The sequence below is a fragment of the Biomphalaria glabrata genome, chromosome 11, assembly GCF_947242115.1.
Source record: "Biomphalaria glabrata chromosome 11, xgBioGlab47.1, whole genome shotgun sequence".
Taxonomy (NCBI): Eukaryota; Metazoa; Mollusca; class Gastropoda; family Planorbidae; genus Biomphalaria; species Biomphalaria glabrata.
In genome coordinates, this window is record NC_074721.1 from 20,296,383 (window position 1) to 20,319,726 (window position 23,344).

At 35.3% G+C, this 23,344-nt stretch overlaps 1 protein-coding gene across 3 annotated transcripts; it reads left to right on the forward strand.

Annotated features, from left to right (window-relative positions):
• The first annotated feature begins 3,023 nt into the window (after positions 1-3,023).
• On the forward strand, positions 3,024-23,279 carry LOC106051154 (uncharacterized). Of its 3 annotated transcripts, none has more exons than XM_056045716.1 (7): positions 3,024-3,581; positions 15,988-16,111; positions 16,577-16,694; positions 16,891-17,062; positions 18,062-19,205; positions 19,398-19,485; positions 19,971-23,279. In XM_056045716.1, exons 1-7 carry the CDS (start codon positions 3,527-3,529, stop codon positions 20,073-20,075), a joined length of 1,806 nt encoding a protein of 601 aa, XP_055901691.1. In that variant the 5' UTR covers positions 3,024-3,526; the 3' UTR covers positions 20,076-23,279. The 3 variants fall into 3 exon arrangements, with proteins under 3 accessions (XP_055901691.1, XP_013061745.2, XP_055901692.1); XM_013206291.2 differs by lacking the exon at positions 3,024-3,581 and adding an exon at positions 13,526-13,756; XM_056045717.1 differs by lacking the exon at positions 3,024-3,581 and adding an exon at positions 13,526-13,732.
• The last annotated feature ends 65 nt before the right edge of the window (positions 23,280-23,344 follow it).

Genomic DNA, 23,344 nt, shown 5'->3' on the forward strand with positions numbered 1-23,344 from the left:
CTGCCATAAATGTGAATCTGTCCACTGCATTTATATTATATCCATTTATCTTGATGCTTGGATCCAAGTAGGCTTTTCCAGGAGCAGGTAAATATAAGACTTTAGTCTTATTTGTGTTGATGGTAAGGCCAAAGTTTCAGCATGCTCTTGAGAAGTCATTGACAATGCTCTGCAGATCATTTTCAGAGCAGGCATTTAGGGCACAGTCGTCAGCACTCGTTGATCAGGAAACATGAATAGGACCAAGATGCCTGTGTGTAGTCGCTATGTTGTGTCTGTTCTATTTATGTGTATGTTTCTGTTGTGTTGTCTTTATATGAGAAAAGAGTCCTTGTAATCACAACAAATTTCAATAAGGATCAATAAAGCAGACTTAGTCTTAGTCTTATACAACTTATAGAGCGATTACTTTCTCTTAATAACTATTGAATGTTATAGAGCATTTTCTACCCCCTCCCCCAAGAAAAATAATCCTGGTTAATCTAATGTATAGATCTACTAGACATTATAGTATAAAATAATATTCCAATGATAGGCCTTTAGATCTAGATTTAGACGACGATGCGCAAAATGTCCCTGAACATTAATTTATTAAACTCTTGAATGAATGAGGAAATAACCGAAGACATAGGTCTACAGTTCGTTCAAAATAAATATTTTCTAGTTCTCTAGCCAAATCTTTTTTTTTTTTACTTTGAAAAGGTCAAATCAGAGTTTTGAAAACGAGCTAGTAGCCTAAATCGTTCCTTAAGATATACAAAAACTGTCAAATTTCTAGGAAAATCGTTAGAGCCGTTTTAGAAATTTGTGTTCAGGTTCCATCCTTTGCACAGAAGGGTCCGGGAAGGTACGAGAAGAATAGAAGTATTGTAAAAAAGTAGATTCACAGTTGGCGTTCAATATGGACAAAAATAATGATTTCTTGAAATTTTTTTTTTTTTTTTTGTGTGGGCCCCAAAAGTGGAAAAGTCGAAAATCCTGCTTATAATTCACGCGCTGGCACGTTTTCAGGGGCGACAAGTTGGAGATATACGGAGGAACTAGATAGAAAACAAAAAATAAGCCTTTACATCAGTGGTCTTCAACGGGGGCGATATCGCCCCCTAGGGGGCGTTTTCGAGATTTTGGGGGTCGCTGAGAGCCAAAGGGGCGGTAGGGGGGCGCTGGGCACAAAAGGGGGCGCTGGGCATAAATAAGAAACTAAAGGTGCTCTGAAACAAAACAAATTAAACAATTCTTCAACATTAAAGCTGGAAAAGTTCTAGTTAACTTGCTTCTAATTTAAGAACAGAAACAACGTTAGAAATGGAGTTCGGGAATCCCATTTTCTATTTTTAAATTCTTACTTCTTTTACTGTGATTATGTAGCATTTATTGTCCTTGGATCTTGCGCGTATAAACGTTTAAGATTTGATAAATAAAATAGGTAATACCCCTTTTAGATTATATCTAGATATGTTAATATATTGATATTAAAATATTAATTGCAAAAAACATTAAAGGTAACATTTAATAGAAAAATTTAACTTTTTAAAAACACAAAACATTGATAAAATGTTTTTACGAAAACTCACTGGGATGTCATGTAATATTACCTTGAGATTTAGTGAATTGCCACTAGAAAAAAAGTAAGTTCTACTTTGATGGCATGTTCAGATGATAATAAATGACAATTTTTAAATTGTTCAAATTGAGTTGCATGAAAAAATAGATTTACAAAACTATGTCTTCAGTAAAAAGAATGTAAACATAGGAGGCACACAGTGGCGTAGCTAGGGTGGGGGGGAGGGGGGAAATTGAATTTAAGGGGGGCCCAAATTAGTGCTTTTTTAATTAATTTAATTAAATATTACGCAAAATGCAGCGGCCCCCAAAGATGTCAAGCCCCCTGGACCCCAAACGATGGACATTCCTAGCTACGCCCCAGGAGGCACAACAGAGATGTGGCTGCATTTAAATGTTTCAGTAAAATTCCAAAACTGTGGTCGAAATTGGAATTATGTTTTAGCTTTTCAACATAGATGGGTAACCTAGATTTGGTGCGTAACAAAGTTAATGAATAAGCAAAGAAAGAGACTGGATGTACCCACTAGAGGAGACCTTCGCCTTGCTTTGGCTAATTTAAAGCTTGAAATTTTAAATATTGTCAGACTGCAGGAGGCACAAGGTTACCATTAGCTTAATTTCATTTTGTAGTGAATTCAGCAATAATAATATTTATATCAAAAAGTAAAACTAAATTTACAATTAAACCTAAAAACAGTAGGCCCTAATATTCCAAAATTTTAACGGAGACTTTCTTAGGATTTGAAAGAAAGTCTTTACAATTAATTTGTGTGTGTAATCACTGCTAATTATTTGACATAATTTTTGCATAATGATAATATAGCCTGTTTTTGCCTTTAATTCCGAGATTACAGCTGAGTCCAGTGTTTCACATAACTAAGCAAACCCAACTGCGACCTACATATTTTCCCGTATTTTATGCAGACAACGCCGTTGTATGCTAACTTTTCTTTGAGTATCAAATGTTTGTCCCGCAGATTTTGTAAGAGCTCTCGAACTGTTTCTCTCTGAGGCCATCTGCTGCCAGAGAATGCTGCCAGGTACTTTCCTCTATGCCAGTGAGAGCAAAATGGCGCCTGAATAAATCTTTATAGCTCTCACGGGGGAGGGGGGCACCTCTGTAACTCAGTCCTCCTCAAAGCTCGTCAGTCATAGACCAAGGAGTTCACAACAATCGCCTTTGGCATGCGGTCGTCTCCCAAGCGGGATAAGTGACAGCATAAAAATTAATAGATAAATGATATTTTGTTCAAATTTGCCTTCTCACGCTTCTTTATAACTGTTTTTCTTAGAGGGGGGCGCTGGCGAATTTTTGTAAAGAAAAAATTCGAAAAGGGGGCGGTAAGCCAAAAAAGGTTGAAGACCACTGCTTTACATCATGACTTCAGGAAGTGAAATAGGTGAATGGTGTTGATGACATAGCCTCTAGTTCGGTGTGGAAGTACACGAAAGGCAACAACGCAAATCGTGCAGCCATGACTGAAGTGTTCACTATTGGCTCCTAGGAAAAGTTTCGCAAAGGTCAGTTCTCACCGAAGAGTCCCCATCAACGGACACCTTATTTAATCACCACCGTTTCTAGACTCAGCCACCCCCTCCTTTATTTTTTTTTTTCTCAGTTCTCAAAACAGTGCCGAGGCCAGAGGAAACCTTTCAGCACGTGACGTGGTGTCAATAGGATAACGGCTTTTGTGAGGAACAAAGTGGTGGGTAGTAGGGGTGTGACTTTTGTGAACCTTATCACGTAGGCTAGCTCGAAAGCTGGGGGTTAGCCGACACCTTGGTCACGGGTTAGCTGGCCATTCTTTCATTCACACCAGGACTCTAGTCGGGGTCACGTGGATCGAAGGTGCCGCGTGGATACTTGACAATGATACGGGTCCAAATAACTCTTTGAGGAGAAGGGGGAGGGAAATTAAAAAGTCAAGACGTTAGCTTGTTACCTGGTAGCTACTAGTAAATGTTGCCGTTTCTGAGAGTTTGTAGTCCACTTCGGGCTTATCACAGACAGACAGGTAGGTAGATAAATAGATAGATAGGTGTAGTTAAATAGATAGGAGTAGATAGATATGCGTAGATAAGCTAAATAGATAGATGGATATTTTTTCTGAAAGAGTTCTTGGAGATGTTCTTATCTTAATCTGAATAATATATTTAGACCATTATAAACTATATGCATAGGTCTAGACGTCCAATTAAATAAACTCTTTGAGTAAAGTAATTTGGAAGAATGCAGCATGTCATGACAGTCACGTGTCTCCAAGCTAGGTAGGTTACAGTCGCCCCTCAAAAAAACAAGTTAGAGTCGCCAGTATCTTTCTGTCTCAAATCACACCTGTCTGAACGTTTGTCTCAAATCACACCTGTCTGAATGTTTGTCTCAAATCACACCTGTCTGAATGTTTGTCTCAAATCACACCTGTCTGAATGTTTGTCTCAAATCACACCTGTCTGAATGTTTGTCTCAAATCACACCTGTCTGAACGTTTGTCTCAAATCACACCTGTCTGAATGTTTGTCTCAAATCACACCTGTCTGTTTGTTCGGTACGTGACGTTTTGGCGCCCGCCGTTTTGGCGACGTGACGTTTTGGCGACGGGACGTTTTGGCGCGAGATATCATTTGACGATAATTTAATAGGCACGTAGCTTTTATAACATGTTTATTTCACTCTACCATAATATTGTATGTATAGTATGAATTCTAACACCGTTCAGCGAATTGTTTTTTTTTTAATTATAAAGGTTTTGCTTATTTCATGAATATAGGCCTATAATAAGTCAGATTCCTGAATGGTAATGACATGCTATATATGAGTTCTGCTAATCGCACTGGATGACATTTTTGGATTTCTTTCCAAAAGATTTTTTTTATTTGACATTAGTGTAATATACGAACTAGCTAAGTGTCACACTTTACTATAACAAAAACCATGTTAACATCTAAAGCTCTATTACGCTGAATGACGACAAAAACTCCACACATAGTAAAGATCAAGACACGGAATGTGGTTAGTACAAATTCTAACGTGAATCCACAAATGTAAACAAACACTATGGGCGACAATAGATAGAAACAAATTCACGACACTAAGATACTTTGAAAAGATATATTTTGGGTAGGGGTGGTTTGGGTGACACATCTCGCATTGACGCAGGTAGAGTTAAACAAATGAAGACAAGACCAGCACCGAGCACTGGTCGTTGGCGTGATGCGTCTGGCGATTATCTACTTGGGAATGGTCATTACATGTGACATCTATCCCACCCCCTCTCTTCTGCTCACATTTCACTCCTTGTATATACTCTTTCCTCCACCCCTCCCCTCTCTCACGCGTAAGACGATAATCTGTTTCTAGCACTCCACTTGACATCCCTAGGTGCGAATAACTATGGTGTCCATGTAGCCTATACTTAACTTAAAGTATTTTGAGAAACATGGTACATGTATTATATTTTTACTTATTATTAGCAAGTGTTTGGTATGTATAGCTGGAGATACCATACAGTCATTAAATAAATCAATGTTAATGTAAACAAATAATTGCATCAATTTTTAGTCTATCATCGTTTCATTTTGTTTTTAATTTTTTTTAAATTTTAAAGTAATGTCTTAAATATTTTTTTTTTTGAAAATAAAAGTGTGCCTCTAAATAAACACACATACGCAAGCCAAAATGTTTATTAAAGAAAATGATGTGAAAAACAAACACACATTTACATTTAGTACGTGAAAAATATGTCTTAACACAAACACTCATGCAAAACATAGATATGAATAATTCTTTTAAAAGAAATAATACAATAAACGTACATAATGTATTTCGCGCCAAAACGACCTTCGCGCCCAAACGGTGGGGCCAAAACGGCGGCGCCAAAACGTCCTGCTTCGCTGTTTGTTATCTTCACGGTTCTGACGGAACGTCCGAGACATGTCCAACAAACAAACAGTGGTCCCTAGCAGGGGCGGACTGGGTGTCAAAATCGGCCCAGGCATTTCTATACAAGTCCGGCCCATAAATTGTATATCATATTATATTATATATAATATATATAATAATATAATGTATTATATATTATAATTATAGGCCCATAAATTGTATATCATATTATAGGCCCCCCTATTATATATAATATATAATATATATAATAATATAATGTATTATATATTATAATTATAGGCCTACTTGTCCTGAAAATAATTATGTTAAGTTTAATAATGTATCAATAACTGTAAGCATGCTCTATATCTTTATAAGAAATATAGGCCTTATGTTGCTTTTTCATCGCTAACTGTGTAGACCCTTAAAGGATGAAGCCTACAGTAGCACTGTCTACGGATGTAAACTATTACATTATTTCGGAAAATGTGTTAAATTAAATTAGCATTAGGACCTACAATGTTGTGTCTGTAAACGATTTAAAAAAAAACAAACACGACGCTCAGAGGGCCACTTTGTTAAGAGAACATTATAAAACCTTTAACAATTCAATACGTGACAAAGTGGCATTCATGAGACCCTTTAGGTGACCCTACCGGCCCATTTGGGTACCAGCCCACCGGGCATTTGCCCGAATGCCCATATAGCCAGTCCGCCCCTGGTCCCTAGCTTTATTCTAGTTACGTACCATTGTCATTGTTCTACACATTGATGATTCGCATTGTCAGTGATGTCGCGGGGAGATGACTATGTTGTTTTGCCACTTTCTCTTGATACGATCTTTCACTTTGGTAGTCTGTCTTTGCTTTGGCTGTTCACTATAAAAGAGAGGTAACTCGTGAATAAAAAAAAACACGAAATATTCAATAACTTCGGAGTTGCTTCCCTGATTCTTCCCCACTACTGTGTCACTCGACAAGATAGTGTAACACAAAATAGTGTCGACATTATATAACGCGAATTGTAAGTATGATATATATATTAACTAATTTCTGTTACAAATTTGAGTTGTAATTACAAATTTGAGTTGTAATCTAGTCAGAAATCTAGATCTAAAATCTAGATTATCTGGCGTACCAATGGGAGGGCTTGTACTGCAGGGCAGCCATTCCGAGTTCCATAAGGTAAGGAAAACACTAATGGGTATCAGTACTAGATCTACATGACATAAAAAAATATTTCTGTGAAGTTTAAAGTCTATGAAGTTGTGTTACTATTTGTTTTGGTGTTGAAGACATTTTTCATTTAGCAATCTGATGTGAAATCTTTGTTCAACAGTGCTTCTACCTGCTTTGAACAAGGATTGGGTCCATTATTTTGGACATTGAATCGTCCCATATTTTCTAGCAGATTGTCCTAAAACATTTAGTTATATGTGAGCCCCCATGTTATAACAGTTCTGATGGTATGCTATCAACTCCACGCGACTTGCCACCTCTAAGTGATTTTATTGGCTCCTCTACTTCTGACTCAGAACTCGGAGCCTCGTAAAGTTCTCTGTTGTTTTGTTAATTAGAATGTAGTTGGGATTTATCTCGACATTATTCAGTTCTTTGCATATTCTGTTCCTCTTCTAAGCACATCTCTCGATGTTTATAATCATCACGGTTCTAGCTTGTCTTGTTTTTGTTAAAGTTTCTTATGCTTTCTTGATCTTTCCAACTTTCAAGCTACTGGTCACTGATCCATTTTTCTTTTGCCGACTTCATTTTCATGCGTAATTCTCTGTTGGTAATGCTGTATTCTGCTGCCAGCAAACGATTAACGTTCTTTTTACTTTTTACAAAGCTTAGATCAACTCACTCTGTCTGTCTGAATGGTATACAGTTTGGACACGTTATTTCTCCAACACCCAACCTCGGATCAAGCTGAAATAGTGCACAGTTATTTCTTTTACCAGATAATACAAGAATCGATAAAAAATATTAACAATTAGTTAATTAACTATTGGTAATTAATTATTTTGTTTGGTATCTTAAACAAGGGAAAGAAATCGTACTTGACAGATGTGGTGGTATAAGTTGAATTAATCCCATTGAAGACTAAGCCCTGAGTGAATTTTTTAATGCATCTAAAAACTAACATACCCCTTCTTCCCCCCCCCCCCCCTCTTTCACAACTGGTCCAGACAAGTCTTCGACCATAGCGCATTGAGAAAAGCTAAAAGCTAAACAAAAACAATTAAGAGTCCTCTCTCCATTTTATAATTATTGCTTATGATTCTAGAACAGTACTGTCTCTTCAAAGAATTTCAATCTGCATATAGGAAGTGTCGTAGCACAGAGACAGCAGTGGTCAGGGTACTAAATGACTAACTTCACAATTCCGACATAGGCTACACCCATACTTATCCATAATCCATCCATACTTATACTTATAAGTAGGCATTTGTGTCAGCGTGATTGGATTAATCTCTTAGAATGTCCAAATGGTAGCGCAATGGATAACTTGATGCTACAACACGTTATAAAAGAATAACTGTATTTGCGCGCAGTCTTAGCAAGAATTAGAGCGATATTTCAGTATATGAAAAAAAAAGCGCATTTCGTGGGAGAACAGAGAAACTTTATGCGCCGAACAACGGTCAGTTTTTAGGCTTGCTTGAGATGCTTGAAAAATTCGACACAAATATGAAAGAACACTTTAAGTTTATATAGTTAAGATGCCAATAGTACAACAGTACTTACGTAAGGTAGTAACAAAAATAAGTTCTTCTAACGCTAGAGGCGGACGGTTCCGTTAGCGTGATATGGTAAGATAGGCCTATATATATTCTACCCTTATGGCTCAGGTACCCGCATATGACAATCGCCCTGGGCCCGCGCAGTGCTAAGGCCGCCCCTGCGCTAGACTAAGAAATTATGATGGCTTGATTCTCTGCCACTTTTGGTTTAGCAAGAATCGTCCTAAAGTGGCTTGGATCCTACCTGACTGAACGCACCCAAAGTGTCGTTGTTAACGGGACAGAATCAACAAGCTTACTCTTGAAGTACAGTGTACCCCAAGGATCTGTTCTAGGCCCAGTGCTGTTCAGCATGTATGCATACCCACTCAGCGGTGTCATACACCCAGTCAACCGGCATCTTATACCACTTCTTTTCCGACGACTCACAGTTATACGATTTCTCAGTACCTTCAGAGGTGTCGCATTTGGCAGCAAAAATCAGTGGTACCGTTGCAAGGGTGAGCGATTGGATAGTTGAGAATAAGCTCAAGACGAAGACAAGACAGGAATAACTAAGATTGGCACTCGGAACAACGTCTCAAAAGTCGAGAGCACAGATTCTCTTTTTATCACGAACTGCCAGGTTCCTTATGTCCACGTTGTGCGGAATCTTGGAGTTTTCTTTGACTATCTTTCGAACCACACATAAATCAGCTCTGCAAGGGTCTTTATCTGCTACTGCGCAGATTAGGCCAGATCCGACCATATTTAACAACGGAGTCAACAAAAAAGCTAGCTGTGGCATTCATACTCTCCCGCATTGACTACTGCAACGCCATGCTAGCTGGTATACCTGATGACAAAATCGCCAAGCTGAATTACATTACATTACGCATGAATTACCTTACCTTTACCTATCCCTTAGTCTGTTGGACCGTTGGGGCACCAAGCAAGATTTGTCGACCGTCTTTCTCCATTCCTCCCTGTCTTTTGCCGTGTTTAAAACCTCTATCAATAGTACATTCTTTTATGTTGTCCTCCCATCGCTTTCTCTGTCTGCCTCTTCTTCTTTTTCCTGGTACTGTTCCCTGAAGGAAGGTCTTTTCGAGCCCCGTGGATCTTGTAATATGGCCATATATTTTAAGCTTGCGTTTCTTTACAATAGTTAGCAGGTCATCATTGGTTCCGATCGCTGCAGTAACCCTGTCTCTAATCTCTTGGTTTGTGATGCAATCTTTTAAAGTGATGCCTAGGATCCTTCTGTAGCATCTCAATTCCATTGCTAGTATTCTCCTCTCTAGCTCTGCTGTCAGCATCCAAGACTCGCAAGCATATAAAAATGTGGCCATGACCAGGGACCGCATCAGTCTGATTTTGGTGCCGAGGGCCAAGCCCTTGTCTTTCCAAATTATTTTCAGTTTTGAAAGGGCTGCTGTGGACTGTGCTATTTGGGCCAGTAGTTTGGGTTTTGTTCCCTCATCTGAGACAATAGCTCCGAGGTATTTGAAGCTGTTAACACTAGTCAGCTTTTTACCTCCAATACTGATGCCTCTTTTAAAGCCCTGTTGGCTATTGGTCATAATTTGTTGTTTTTTTTGGGCATTTTTTTACCTGCCATATGCTGCGGAAGTCTTGTCAATGCGCATCACCAGGTCAGCTAGTTCTTCTTCTGTCCCTGCTAGGCCATCAATGTCATCTGCGAAGCGCAAGTTAGTGATTCTTCTTCCTCTAATGCTAACAGTACCATCATAGCCCTCGAGAGCATCTTCCATTATCCTTTCAAGGAAGATATTGAAAAGTGTTGGTGAAAGTAGGCAGCTTTGTCTTACTCCAACTGTGGTTTTGAACCAGCCACCAATATTATTGTTGAAGTACACCGCACTGATGGCATCCTTGTAGAGGTTCTGGTTAACTTTGATTATGTTTTTATTGATGTTGTACTTTTCTATTGTCGCCCAGAGTGCCCCGTGCCATACTCGATCGAAAGCTTTCTTGAAATCAATAAAGACATGGAAAAGATTCTCTTGGTGTTGGAGATATTTTTCACAGAGTATTCTGAGGTTTAGGCATGAATAGTCCTTAGAAAAACAAGACGAGATTCTGCTACTACTCTCTTGCACATGCTCCACTGGCTTCCTGTGAAAGCGAGAATCGACTACAAGGTGGCCACACTTTGTCATCAGTGTATCTTAATAAAGAAATGCCCTTGTACCTCAGCGAACTGATCACTCCATATGTCCCTCAAAGAGCCCTGCGCTCAATGGATTCAACGCTTCTAGTGGTGCCACTTGCGGAATCATAGATACTATTTTATGATGAAGACTTACGAACGTCTTATATTAACTGAAAAAACCCATCCGTTTATAAATTGTAATAGGTAATATGCCATCGGATTACAGTCCATATTATTGAAGATAACATTTTCATATGGAATAACCCATGACATCTATCTCAAACAAAAGAATAATACAAAAAATTATATAAATGACATTTTTTTTTTGGTAAAAAGTCCTGTTAGTCGAATCTATGTAGCAGAATGTAACCAAACTGAGACGTCATTTTAATAGAATGCATCCGAGCTTTGCCGACAAGGACCGAGTAAAAAAAAACAGACTTGTAAGACTTGCCTATAGGCCTAGTAGCAAATAGACCTACCATAAATAAAACATTGCAGCCGTAGTACATGCTTCATATATGGTAGCTCTCAAAATAGCAAGAGCTATTAAACCCCACAATATTGCCGAGGAGTTACAATTGCCAACCTCAAAATATATTTGAGTTTGGATTGGAGCCGAATTCCTTACAAATTTTGGGGCAGTTTCTTTATATAGGCCTAATGGCGCTGTTGACATGTCTAGCTGTTGGTATTAGCCTATATATCAGGAGAACATATATGGAAATAAAAGGGTATGTGCACCACTTTCAATATTTAGCATCCAGATTAATGAATCTACAGACGTGGAAGACTATTATAATTACTGGTTCATGAAAAATGGAAGGTATATAAATGATGGCAGTTTTAAATAATTGTAAGAGTTTCTCTTTGGCAAACATTTTGAAAAGGCTAATACAGAAATTTATGAATTAGACAGCGTTGGTTTGCTTCTGTAAAATTAGAAAAATATTTGTGATTTCTTCACAGATCGGAATTTAGTGACTGATTGTTTGCTTTGATTTTGTTTATTTTAGTTGAGATTTTAATACTAAACCATCCCTTGCCTCAGCGCAGCCAAGGGAGTTTTGAGTTTAAAACTCCCTACCAGTGGGGTTGGCAGTCAAAACCCCCTCTTCTATAAAACAAAACAAACAAAAATGCAAACGACAATACCCAAATTATAAGAGCATAGCTAAGGAAGATTTTGATTTGAAATTTACGATAAAACCCCTCTCTTCAATATAAGACTATCCATGCCTTAGTCACCAGATTCTATGAGCGTAGTCAAGGGGGATTTTGTATTTACACCCCCCCCCCCCCAGCGGGATTTGCAGCCAAAAACCACCTCTTCAATATAAAAAAAAGCAAATTACACAATTAAAATTCTATGAGTGTAGCCAAACGGATTTTTTAGTTTACCCCCCACCCTCTTAAGCGGGGTTTGAAGCTAAAAAAATACCTCCTCATTATTAAAAAAAAAAGCAAATTACGCAATCAAAATGCTATGAGCGTAACCAAAGGGGTTTTGAGTTTAAACCCCTCTTCAGCTGGGTTTGAAGCTAAAAATACCTCTTCAATAAAAAAAAAAAAGCAAATTACGCACGCAAAATACTATGAATATAGCCAAAGGGGTTTTTAGTTTGCGAGTTTTGAGTTTTAAACTTAAAACCCCCTGGTAGAGGTTTTCAAACCCAAAACCCACTAGTAGGGGGTTTCAAACTCAAAACCCCCTGGTAGGGGTATTCAAACTCAAAACCCCCTTGGCTGTGCTAGGGCAAGTGATGGTTTAGTATTTCACCTAAAATAAACAAAATTAAAGCAAAAGATCAGTCACTAAACTCCGACATCCCCTCTGCGGGGGGGGGGGGGGGGGCGATTTCATTTCGGAGGGGGGGTTTGAACCCCAACCCCCCTGGCTACGCCCATGCCCATACAGAGTTTTGAGGTTGAAAAATTCTCTCTTCAATTTTATTCTAAAGCAAACTACAGTCACCTAAATCCAAGATCGTTGCCAAGAGAGGTTACAAATTTCTACCAGTGGCTGGGCTCCATTAATAAAGTTCAGTGAATAGTCATCTGCCGAAATTGAAAAACACTAAATGTGGCTCGACAAAGATGTCTAAGACGGATTTTAGAAGTCAGTTATAGATATCGGGTCTCAATCAAGGAAATCATATGCCTAACTAGGAGTCGACTCCTTAGTAAGGTTGTGACAGAGCGTCGCATGAGGTTTGCGGGACATGTTCTCCGACAAAATGAATTACGCATAATAAGAGTTTTAAATAGATGGAGGCCATTATGAGAAAAGCGCAAACTGTGACATCCTAGTACAATTTGTCTTCAGACATTGCCAGTGACAGATTTTTGTGGAAGCAGCTTGCAGCCCAATGCGCCGAATGACGCGGGAGGATCTAAGTCTGTAAGAGTAGCACATAGTATTTTTAAATAAAACTTTCAATAGTAGGATAATGCACTGTAGATACCTCAGAATATGCATTTTGTTGGCTTTCAATATCGGAAATAGTGCTTGGCGGCGGGGCTCCGCCACGCGCTAGGGGAGCTCTCAGCGCTCCCCCAGACCCCATTGCTGGTAATGGCTGGCAGCTTACAATTTTTCCACTAACTCCAGGAAGAACCTATTATGTACATATATATATATATTTATGCGAGGGGGAGATAAAAAAAAATCCCCCCAAACTCGCCTCCACCCCCCCCCCCCCGAAAAAAAATCCTGGCTACATCCCATGATATATAGGCTAGGGCCTACATATTAAGTTTCGTTTTATTTGTTTGTTATTTTTTGTTTGTTTTGTATCTGATGAAGGCCTCGTGGCACAAACGTCCTTTGTTTTACTTGGTCCGGCAGGGTTACATATATGCATGTTTTTCGTATTTTCTATACAGTCGTTTACCCCTGCAGCAGTAAATCTTTGTTTTTTTTTTGAGTCTTTAAATTTAAATAGGCAATGTCCAGTTTATAAAATGAAAATGTAATTCTAATTTTATTACATTATGATTACGATTTTATAAAATTTTGAAAAGGCTTATGAACGGTTATGGGTCGCGCAAAGTCGGGAATCGTAACAAAGTTGTTTTAGAACTAGCTCTATCTATATGGTAGGTAGAACTATATAGGTTGGGAACCGCTGATCAATATTATATGGTGCAGTGGTAAAATCGCTAATGTAAACTTCACAGGAAAAGTAATCGAGAAACTAAATAGCGAACCCTCATAACAAAACACAAACATTAACGAATTTGATTAAAACAAGATTCAGATCTAAGCTCTAGATCTCTAGACTAGATCAGTAGATCTACATCTACATCTAAACTAGATTTAGACCATCAAACCTAACACTTGATAGATCTAGATCTACTTCTATAGCCCCATCTAGTCGATCTCTAGGTACCGTCTAGATAGTATTAGGCAGTGACTCAGTGACTATTAGATTCTGATAGTGATACTGATTGTAATTAAGTTTTAAGTAAATAAGTAAATAACTTTAACTTATAAATTATAAATATTATAACTATAACTTCAAACTTAATAAAACTAATATTATATAAATTATTATAATTTATTAATTATAATATAAATACTGTAAATTAAATACTAAAAATAGTGAAGATTATTAACTAAATACTTAAAATAGTATTACTAATAGTATTACTAGTATTAGTAAATTATTAAGATTAGACGACGATCGATTAATTTAATATATTAAAAATTTAAATATAGTGAATAGTGATACTAGACTATGACTATAGACAGTATTATTAGTATATTTTTAATTTTATTCAGTTTAGAAATTTAGATCTAGAAGAGGTTCTTATATTTTGAACACTCCATCAAATTCTCCTTCCTTGAACGGGTTGCTTTTTTTGTTTGTAGTTCCTTTGTTTTTATGTTTGGAGCTAAAAACGATGTTTCGGGACTGCGTATGTCCAATTTTAGATAAGTTCCGGTAATTTTGTTCCGTTTTTCCAAAGCAGATGGCAGTTTTTTAGATTCTCGATAACCATATATGTAAAGCTTTTGTATTAACCTTTAACCTCCCCCGGCAATTCATACCCATATAAGGTATGAGGGCTATATTATGAGCCTGTTTGATCGTAGGCTGATGGGCATATCAAAATAAGCTTCCAAAAATCTTTAGAAAGACATTCCAGTCACATTTATACTGTTAGCTGTTAAATAAAATTTAAAAAAGGGGGTGTCCAAACAAATAATAATGAATTCAGCTCATTCTTCTTCCTTGAACACAGCAAAATCGTAATAAGAAATATTATTGGGATTAATAAATCTATGATTTTTTCAATGAATAAACATGACCTAGATCGAGATATCTAGAATATATAATTTATGAATGAAAGAAAAAGTGCGGGCTGCTAATTTGAAGCCAGAGACCATGCCCACTGCAGGTGATCACGCCAGATGAGTTGGCAGTGATGAGAGGTATACACTAAGTGTGTAGTGTCACAAACTATCAAACAGGCAGTGGAGGGAAGGGGGAGAGAGTCATGAAAAGAATTATAAGCATCTATGGGAGGGAGAGGATGTTAAGGTGTCACAAAACGAACATCCAAATTATGAAAACAAGACGAGGGTCCTTGGATGGGAATTAAAAGAAAGACAGAGAGAAAATACAAGTGACCTAGTTGAAAATATCATGTTTATTAAATTAAAATAATTAATTTATAAATCTATTATAATCTATGTAAATTTATTTCTGTCTGTTTCTACACATAGATTATATAAGTATTTAAATAAATAAACTATATAAATATACACGATATATATATATTACTAACCTACATATATTTCACTATTTTTTTAATTTATTTTTTAGAATGACATATAATTGTGAGTTGTGTATAAAAATGTCTTTTTGGTGTGGTCCTTATGGGTTGGTTCCAGGAGGGAGAAATATTTACTGAGCAAACTAGGTCTAAGTACTTGCCTAAAATGGCTAGAGTAGAAAGCTTCTGGAGGGTGGTAGCTAGGCTGTGTAGTAGTGAAGAAAGAATTATTCAAATCTGTTTCAAAACTAAGAATAGTCCAAGAAACGTGTATGTGTATTAGAGATTTGAATTTTTTTTAAAAAGGATGAACAGAAAAACTTTTATTCTTATTTGCTTCTAGTCCCAAGGTCTCCATTCTAGTGACCATCCAAGAAAATAACACTTTTTGTATAAATTATTTTTTACATTTTCTTTTTAAAATGCCATAAAAAATGACGTGAGTAAGTTCCTTTAAGCTTTACTTTAAACTGTTTTAAACAGTTGTATATAGGGGCACCATTTATTGAGTAATATAAAGCTTCTTAAAATGTATTCATTAGTTGTAATTCTTTTGTAAATTGATCAAATATTTATGAAGCTAATATGCTGATAAAAAAAAATGGCTATGATTTACTAAATGATTTTACATAATGCATTGGTGGGAAAGGACAAAGGTTAGGTGAAATAAACCTTGAAATAAACCTTGCTTTTTCTGGGCAACATTTAATGATATCCTGCTGTCAGCACAAAAACCTTCAGCTTTTTGCTAAATATCAAATGCTCTTTGGCGCTGAACTGAACATTTTCTTATTTGTCATTAATAGAACAATATATTATCAAAAACTAAAGTGAATCCAATTGTGCCTTTTTTCTCTATAGATTATTCAATGGCTTTCAAAGAACAACTATCAGAAGCTAGTGATAGTGTGGAACTGACAGAACAAGTGGTATTAGTTCGCACCAGGGCACAGGATTTAGAAAGCATTAAAAAATTGAACTGTTGGTTAGTAATAGGCTACACACTTAAAATCATTCCATTTTTAAATATCAGAGGGACCATTCATCCCTCAAGTAATTGACTTCTTTATTAGAGAGTTATTTTAATGGATACATTTGATGTCACAGTCCAGTCCTGAGAATGGTGCAGATATGTAAAAAAAAAAAATGAATTTTGATAAATGCTAACATGTCTCCCCATAAATTAAAATTCACCCCAATTTTACTACAGACTGTGTAGTACAGTTCATCATGCAAGACTACCATGTCTTTTACTTTTTTATTCATTTTTGGGGGGGGGGGGGGGGTTGATGGAACTACAAAGTACTTAAAAGTATACTTACCCAATGATAGAGCTCACCTTTAGGGTATTGCTCAATGAAATAATTTAAATAATTTTCATCTTTAATAGATTAAGTCATAAAACTTTAAATTGAATCATAAAATTTTTCTTTAAACATAAAATTCTCAGGGGATCAAGCATTGGAGATGTTAAAATAGTTCGTCGAATGCCAAATTTAGAAGTCTGCAGTTTAAGTGTCAACAAATTGACAACGTTGCGTGACTTTGCACACTGTTTCAATTTAAAGGTATTTCTCTTTTGGAAGGTATCTAAAAATATCCTTATTTTTAATACAAAAATAATTTTTGTTACACTTTATGCTAGTTATTGAAGACTCTCTATATGATTAAGTATCTAGGGGTGGTCAAGTTGATTTAATTTGAAGAACTTGTTAATATCATAAGGGTCCAGAAATTGAATTGAAATTTATTTTACTACACCAGGAGCTTTATGTACGAACTAACAACATTCAATGCCTTGGAGACATTCACTACTTGAAGAATTTACCAAAACTTCGATCATTATGGCTGTCAGAGAATCCTTGTGCCAACACTGACAATTATAGAATGACAGTATTAAAGACATTACCTCAGCTACAGAAACTTGATAATGTTGGTAAGTGTTTGAGAAAAGAAACTCAAAACAGGAAATTATAACTTCTAGTAATACTAACATCTCATTTTAGGTAAGGGTTCATGGGTCAAGTTATGTAAAGGTCTATTTGTGTGACTGCTGGATAGTGAGGATCAACCACCTCTGCATTCCCAACCTATGTCAGATATTCATGAAATCTGGTTGTATCTTTGGATCAACCACCTCTACATTCCCAACCTATGTCAGATATTCATGAAATCTGGTTGTATCTTTGGATCAACCACCTCTACATTCCCAACCTATGTCAGATATTCATGAAAGCTGGTTGTATCTTTGGATCAACCACCTCTACATTCCCAACCTATGTCAGATATTCATGAAAGCTGGTTGTATTTTTGGATCAACCACCTCTACATTCCCAACCTATGTCAGATATTCATGAAAGCTGGTTGTATTTTTGGATCAACCACCTCTACATTCCCAACCTATGTCAGATATTCATGAAAGCTGGTTGTATCTTTGGATCAACCACCTCTACATTCCCAACCTATGTCAGATATTCATGAAAGCTGGTTGTATCTTTGGATCAACCACCTCTACATTCCCAACCTATGTCAGATATTCATGAAAGCTGGTTGTATCTTTGGATCAACCACCTCTACATTGCCAACCAATGGCAGTCATAAAAGATGGTTGGATTTTGGGATCAACCACCTCTACTTTCACCACCAGTAAGAGTTACTTTGAAAGCTGGTTGTAAGGAAGAACACAGTCAAATTTTTATAAATTTAAACAACAATTACAATTACTCAACCAGGTCATACAAGTACGACCAGGTAGCTTCCATTTAAATTCTATTTTTTTAATTTTCTTCATCAGCTATAAAATTATATTTGATTTTTTGTATGCGTCCTCTATTGCAAAAGTTAATGTTTACCAAGTAAAATAAAAAGGAAATTAGGGATAGTGAAGTAACAATATTTATTTACATCACATCCTTTATTGCATTGTATCTCGCAGTTGTTACAAGTGAAGAAATGACCAGAGCTACTGAAGAGGGTCAAGATCTGCCAGTACCTCAAGATTTCTCTTACTCTGCAGTTTTTGTTGACAACACAGAGGAGGCCAGCAGCAGAAGCTCTTCTGAGTCTTCAGAAAAATGGGCCCTTCCTAGAAGGAAACGCCACCAGAAGAAGAGAGATGATCTGATGAAAGAAAGAATGAGCTATGAAGAGGAATGTTTGGTGAGCATAGACAGAAAGGGAAATTGTGATTCACTGGAAACCACCATGGGAAGGAGGATTTCACAGACTGATGAGAGCTGCACTGATGCTGATGATAAAGATGTTGGCACAGAAAAGAATGATGATAATTCTAATGAAAGTATTATTGAATTCCAAACAACTCCGGAGAGCTTAGTAGGTACAGATTCTCCTGGCAGAATTAAGAGTGAAGATACTAATTTCAACTGTAGCAATGATACTTTGACCAATGGATTATTTATTGTGGATAATATTGAGGATGAAAGTCATGAGTCTGCTATCAATGTAAATTGCAGTATTGAAAAATTAACTGAATCTTCAAATGTTGATGTAATTAAAACTGTGAACTTTGAAGATATTCTTTCTCTAAGCAGTAAAGCAGAAAAAGAAAGGGAATTGACCAATAGAAATTCTAATTTGGTGTTATCACAAAGTTCTGAAACAACTAGCTTAACATTATCTATGCCACACAAAACTGAAACTAGCACCCAACTATCAACCAGCTTTACTTGTGATGATGAGCCTTTAATTTCAAATGTTGACCCTCCCAACATGTTTGTTACCTCTAATGTAAACTGCACACTACATGGCATGAGTGAGCTATCTGCAGAAGTGAGAAATGAGGATCCCATCACCAGACAATGTTCTTTATTGGACCGGATCAAGCTGGATGATTCATTGAACCTGAGTGAGCTGTCAACTAAAGAAATAAATTTGGAAAATTCTCTTAAACAACCGGAGACTGAAAATTCTACAGATTCATTCCATTTGTCTAAGCAATGGGAGGGTGCCAGCATTCAGTCATCTATGAGTTCATTGCATGGTGCTAGCACCCTGTCGTCTGTGACTTCTTCTTATTTTGGTAAAGAAAGTAAAGATCCAGTGAACTGGGAGGAATACAAGTAAGTGCAAGATCATAGATTCTATGTTCAAGTCATTCTTCAGCAGTGAAGACTAAAATAAATCAATAAAAATTCACTAAGAAAAAAAGTTATTTAGCTTTAAAGTGTTTGGTCTTATTTTGTATAGGTATTATATTTCTTATAGGTATTATATTCTTTGACAGCAATGCTAATGTTGCTTTTTTCTTTCAGTCGTCTTAGAAAAGAGATTGGTGTGAAACCGATAGAGCCTCCATTAATATCCTCCAGACTGACAAACAATGATGTCATCAAAACAAGGGTAAGAACTCTTACATTTTTGTCTTTCAGGAGTGGCATAGCTTGGTCCTCATTGCAGTGTTAACTGTCTTTACATTAGCTGAATGAATATTTGAAATGTGCTAAAGAGTATTTATTCTCTTTGTGCCTGGTGTATGAATGGTAAAGCATTTGGCTGCAGAACTTAGGGTCTTGAGTCAGGTAGATGTAGAGGGCTTTAAGTTTTTTATTCCGGAGTTATTCAACTCTAATGACTTGGCATGGGATAAAGATGTTCATTGTGCTTGCCATGTGACACCCTTCCTCATCAACCTTTAGCTACATGAACATATTAACCATTTGGATTAGGAACCAAATCATCTTGAATGGAGCTTTACTTATCCAATATATATATATATAAATATATAAATGTATATAAACTTTTATGATGTTTGAGAATCATTTATAAGTTGTTATTGTTGTGTTTCACTAGTTGTCATTAATTGTAGTTTTCATTGTATTTTTCAGAATTCTAACATTCTTCAGGCTGTGCTAAGTTTAGTTAAGGAATTGGATAAAGATAGTCTCCATATTGTTTTACATTCTGTTAAGGGCAGGCTGGATGGAATTTGAAGGCTGCTAGTGGAAGTTTTATGGGAAAAAAAGTATGAATCAACTTCATGCAAGAATTTCGATACCAAAACAATAGCACGCTATTTCATTTGACTTTACTAAAAGACATTCTGAAATATTTCATTTTGTCTTTATGTTCTATGATAGAAAAGAAGATTGTTATTTTACAAAATTCTAAGTAAATTTCTAAATGTATTTCAACAATGTCTGAAAGCTTGGTCCATTTTTTTCCAAGTATGTTATTATGTGCAAATGTGATTAAAATTTAAAACACTATAATGCACAGTTAATGTATTATGTTAAAAAAAAAGTACCATTTTGACTCAGTATTCTGTAATGTGTACAGTATATAATTGACAAATTGACAGGCTGAACATATGTACACTCCACATTTGTGGATGTTTCTTTTTGGTACTTCAGAAAGTGATTCATTCTGTTCCAGACAACATTATGCTGTAGCAATATTATATCCTCAAAACTTTAATTCATTTTTGTTCTGTTGATGTTAAGGTCTTAAAGGAAGCTTTTAGACTTATTAATGACAATGACATTGTTTTATTCTAGAAGTGTTCTGTCAAGTTTTTAATGACATTATTTACATAAAATGTAACTGCTGTGTACAAAAAATAACAACTGAATAATGTTAACTATCTAACAAAAGTGTTTCTGCCTGAATTAGTTTTCTTATAGACATTACTAATGAGTTACATTCTCTATTACTTTATATTTTAAACAAAAAAAAAGTTATTTTTCTGAGTCTTACCATTACAAAATGTTGATTACTGTGTATTAAGGCTTAACTTTGAGGCTTGATTCTTGTAAAGCTATTTGTCTACTTTTAAAGTAAGATATTATATTTTTTTTATTTACCATTAATTATAGTTTTTCATTTATTCACTTGTAGTATTGATCCTGTTGATTTAGTTGAAATAATATGTTACAAGACACCAATTCAAAACAATGATGGTTGATATAAAAAAAGAGTTATTGAAGTCCACTTGTGCACACTTATTTATAAAATCTGAAAAGTGTTAAACAATTTGTGTTGAAATAGCCGTCCAATATTTAAAACAAAATACTGTGATTCAACATTCCGAGAATGTTGAAGGTCAAATTTTTTTATTATTATTTTTCCAAATATATAAACAATGTTTATTTAATATATATGTTATATTTATTTATCGCCTATTTTACATACTCTTGTTCTAATTTAGAAGTTTTCCACAGTATAACAATGTCATTTCATTAACGCTTACTTCTTCTTCTTCTAGCCAGCTTTATTGCTGCTGAGCTGTGAGCTCTTTTGCAGACTGTGCCAAGGAAAAAAAGTGTGCTGTTTTCTTTATTAACGCTTACAAAATTGTGTCCACACTTATCAAGATCTAGTAGAATTGAAAAGATTTTACAATTTATTGATCACCACAATTAAAACTCTGTTTATTGTTACAAATAGGTCAGATAATTAACTAAATATTAATTGTATATTACAACAATTCAATATATCAGAGGTTTCGCTATTGTTCTCAAGTATTCTATTACATTGAAAACAAAAACTTGTCTGTTGTATTATTTTCTTATAGATATCTGTGCATTGTAAAAGTATTTTTATTCATGACAATATTGTACATTCTGTTGCAATTAATTTATAGTAACCTCAATTTATTTACCAATTTATGAATACTTAATTTTTGGAACATTAAAATATTAAAGTACAAATATGGTTTAGGCGATTGCCATTTCATTGTATGTTTGTTTCACAGCTTTATGCTCTTCATGGCATTTAAAGTTTTTGAAAATAATCTTAACCATTTAGTAGGTTACATGTATTTGCTAAGGTACATGATAGTAACTCTTAGATGGTCTTTCATGAGGTGACTAGTAATCAGGAAGTTCATGTATTATTTAAGAAGCTTGAAGAATTTAGGATGCAGTTTTAACCCACTAGTGCCTATTGCAGTAGGATGTGTCCTTTACAGGATTAGTCTTATGTGGTAGAATGTGTTGGGATACTATGATTATTTTTTAAAAACTTTCCTATAGGAAGAGCTCATCATGTCTTGTTTAGAATGAGAACGAGGACATTCTTTTTAGTGAAAACCAGATATGTTTAGCTATTTTATTCATTTTGTAAACAAACATGCCTGTATCCCCCATCCTGGAAGTTGAGTTTTTAACCTTGCTTATATTCTAAAGGTATTAAATGGGTATATTATGTCAAAATTGACTTATTTTATACACTTGTTTATTGGTTAGTTTTTTGTGTAATATAGTTATTATTATTTTGAAAAAATTTTGTTGTCTTTATTTTTTTTTTTAATTCAGAGGCAAAAAAAGTTTTTCGGGCAGGAAATAGATGCCACTGGGTTCAAGTAAGAGCTGAGTCATAGACTTGTATATACTATATCTAGACTGGACATGGAGATTTTTTAACTCTACAAAAAAATGTCATGGAAATTTTTTTAAAGTTGAAACAAGGCGTTGTTTTGTAAAATAGTTATCAGAAGTAATGTTGTTTTTTTCAACCCTAACCTATGTAACATATAATTTAATTTTTAGATCTATATCTAGTAATTGAACATCAAAAATAAGAGTACTTTCGTCTCATAATTATTATTTTGCAATTTTTAGATACATAATCTAGAAAGATCTAGGTAATCAATCTATTTAAATATGAATTATTTCGATCTAGGATTTTTGAAACATTATCTCAATGGAAACAAACAGGAAATGGCTTTGTTTCATATATTTGCTAGAATATCTGAGAAATGATTTTGCATTATTTCTAAACTTTCAAAACTAAAGATCATTACTTTTCTAAGAAAACATTGATTGGGGAGACTCCCCTTAGAGCCTGAAAAAGAGTTTACGTACATAAAATATATATATATATATATATATAGGTCTGTGAATCGATCAATCGCAGATAAGAATTTGTTTCTGGTTTCCAGTCTAGTATAATATACAAATCTATGAGCTGAGTATTTGAACATTGACTATTTTGAATAGGCTTTGTGAAACAAATTTCAATAAAATCAAAAGCTCAAACTAGAGTTATTCTGTTGATGAAGATATTTTTCCCAATATTTCACTAACAAGATCAGCTCATGATATTGTTGAAATAAGATCATGCTGTTATTTACAAATGTAAATAAATATACATTCATTGAAAAGAAAAAAGTATTTTATGTTTTTAAATGGTCAATATTAATTAAACAATTTTGTGTTTGCTTCTCTTCTCATAAAAAATATTTTGAAACAGACTAGACTAT

What these genes read in the sequence shown, in the direction of transcription:
- LOC106051154 (XM_056045716.1), top strand. Translation starts at nt 3,527, where the DNA reads ATGTTGCCGTTTCTGAGAGTTTGTAGTCCACTTCGGGCTTATCACAGA. An exon ending in ACAGAAACTTGATAATGTTG is followed by an intron (nt 17,063 to 18,061) that starts GTAAGTGTTTGA and finishes TGTATCTCGCAG; the next exon opens with TTGTTACAAGTGAAGAAATG. An exon ending in GTGAACTGGGAGGAATACAA is followed by an intron (nt 19,206 to 19,397) that starts GTAAGTGCAAGA and finishes TTTTTCTTTCAG; the next exon opens with TCGTCTTAGAAAAGAGATTG.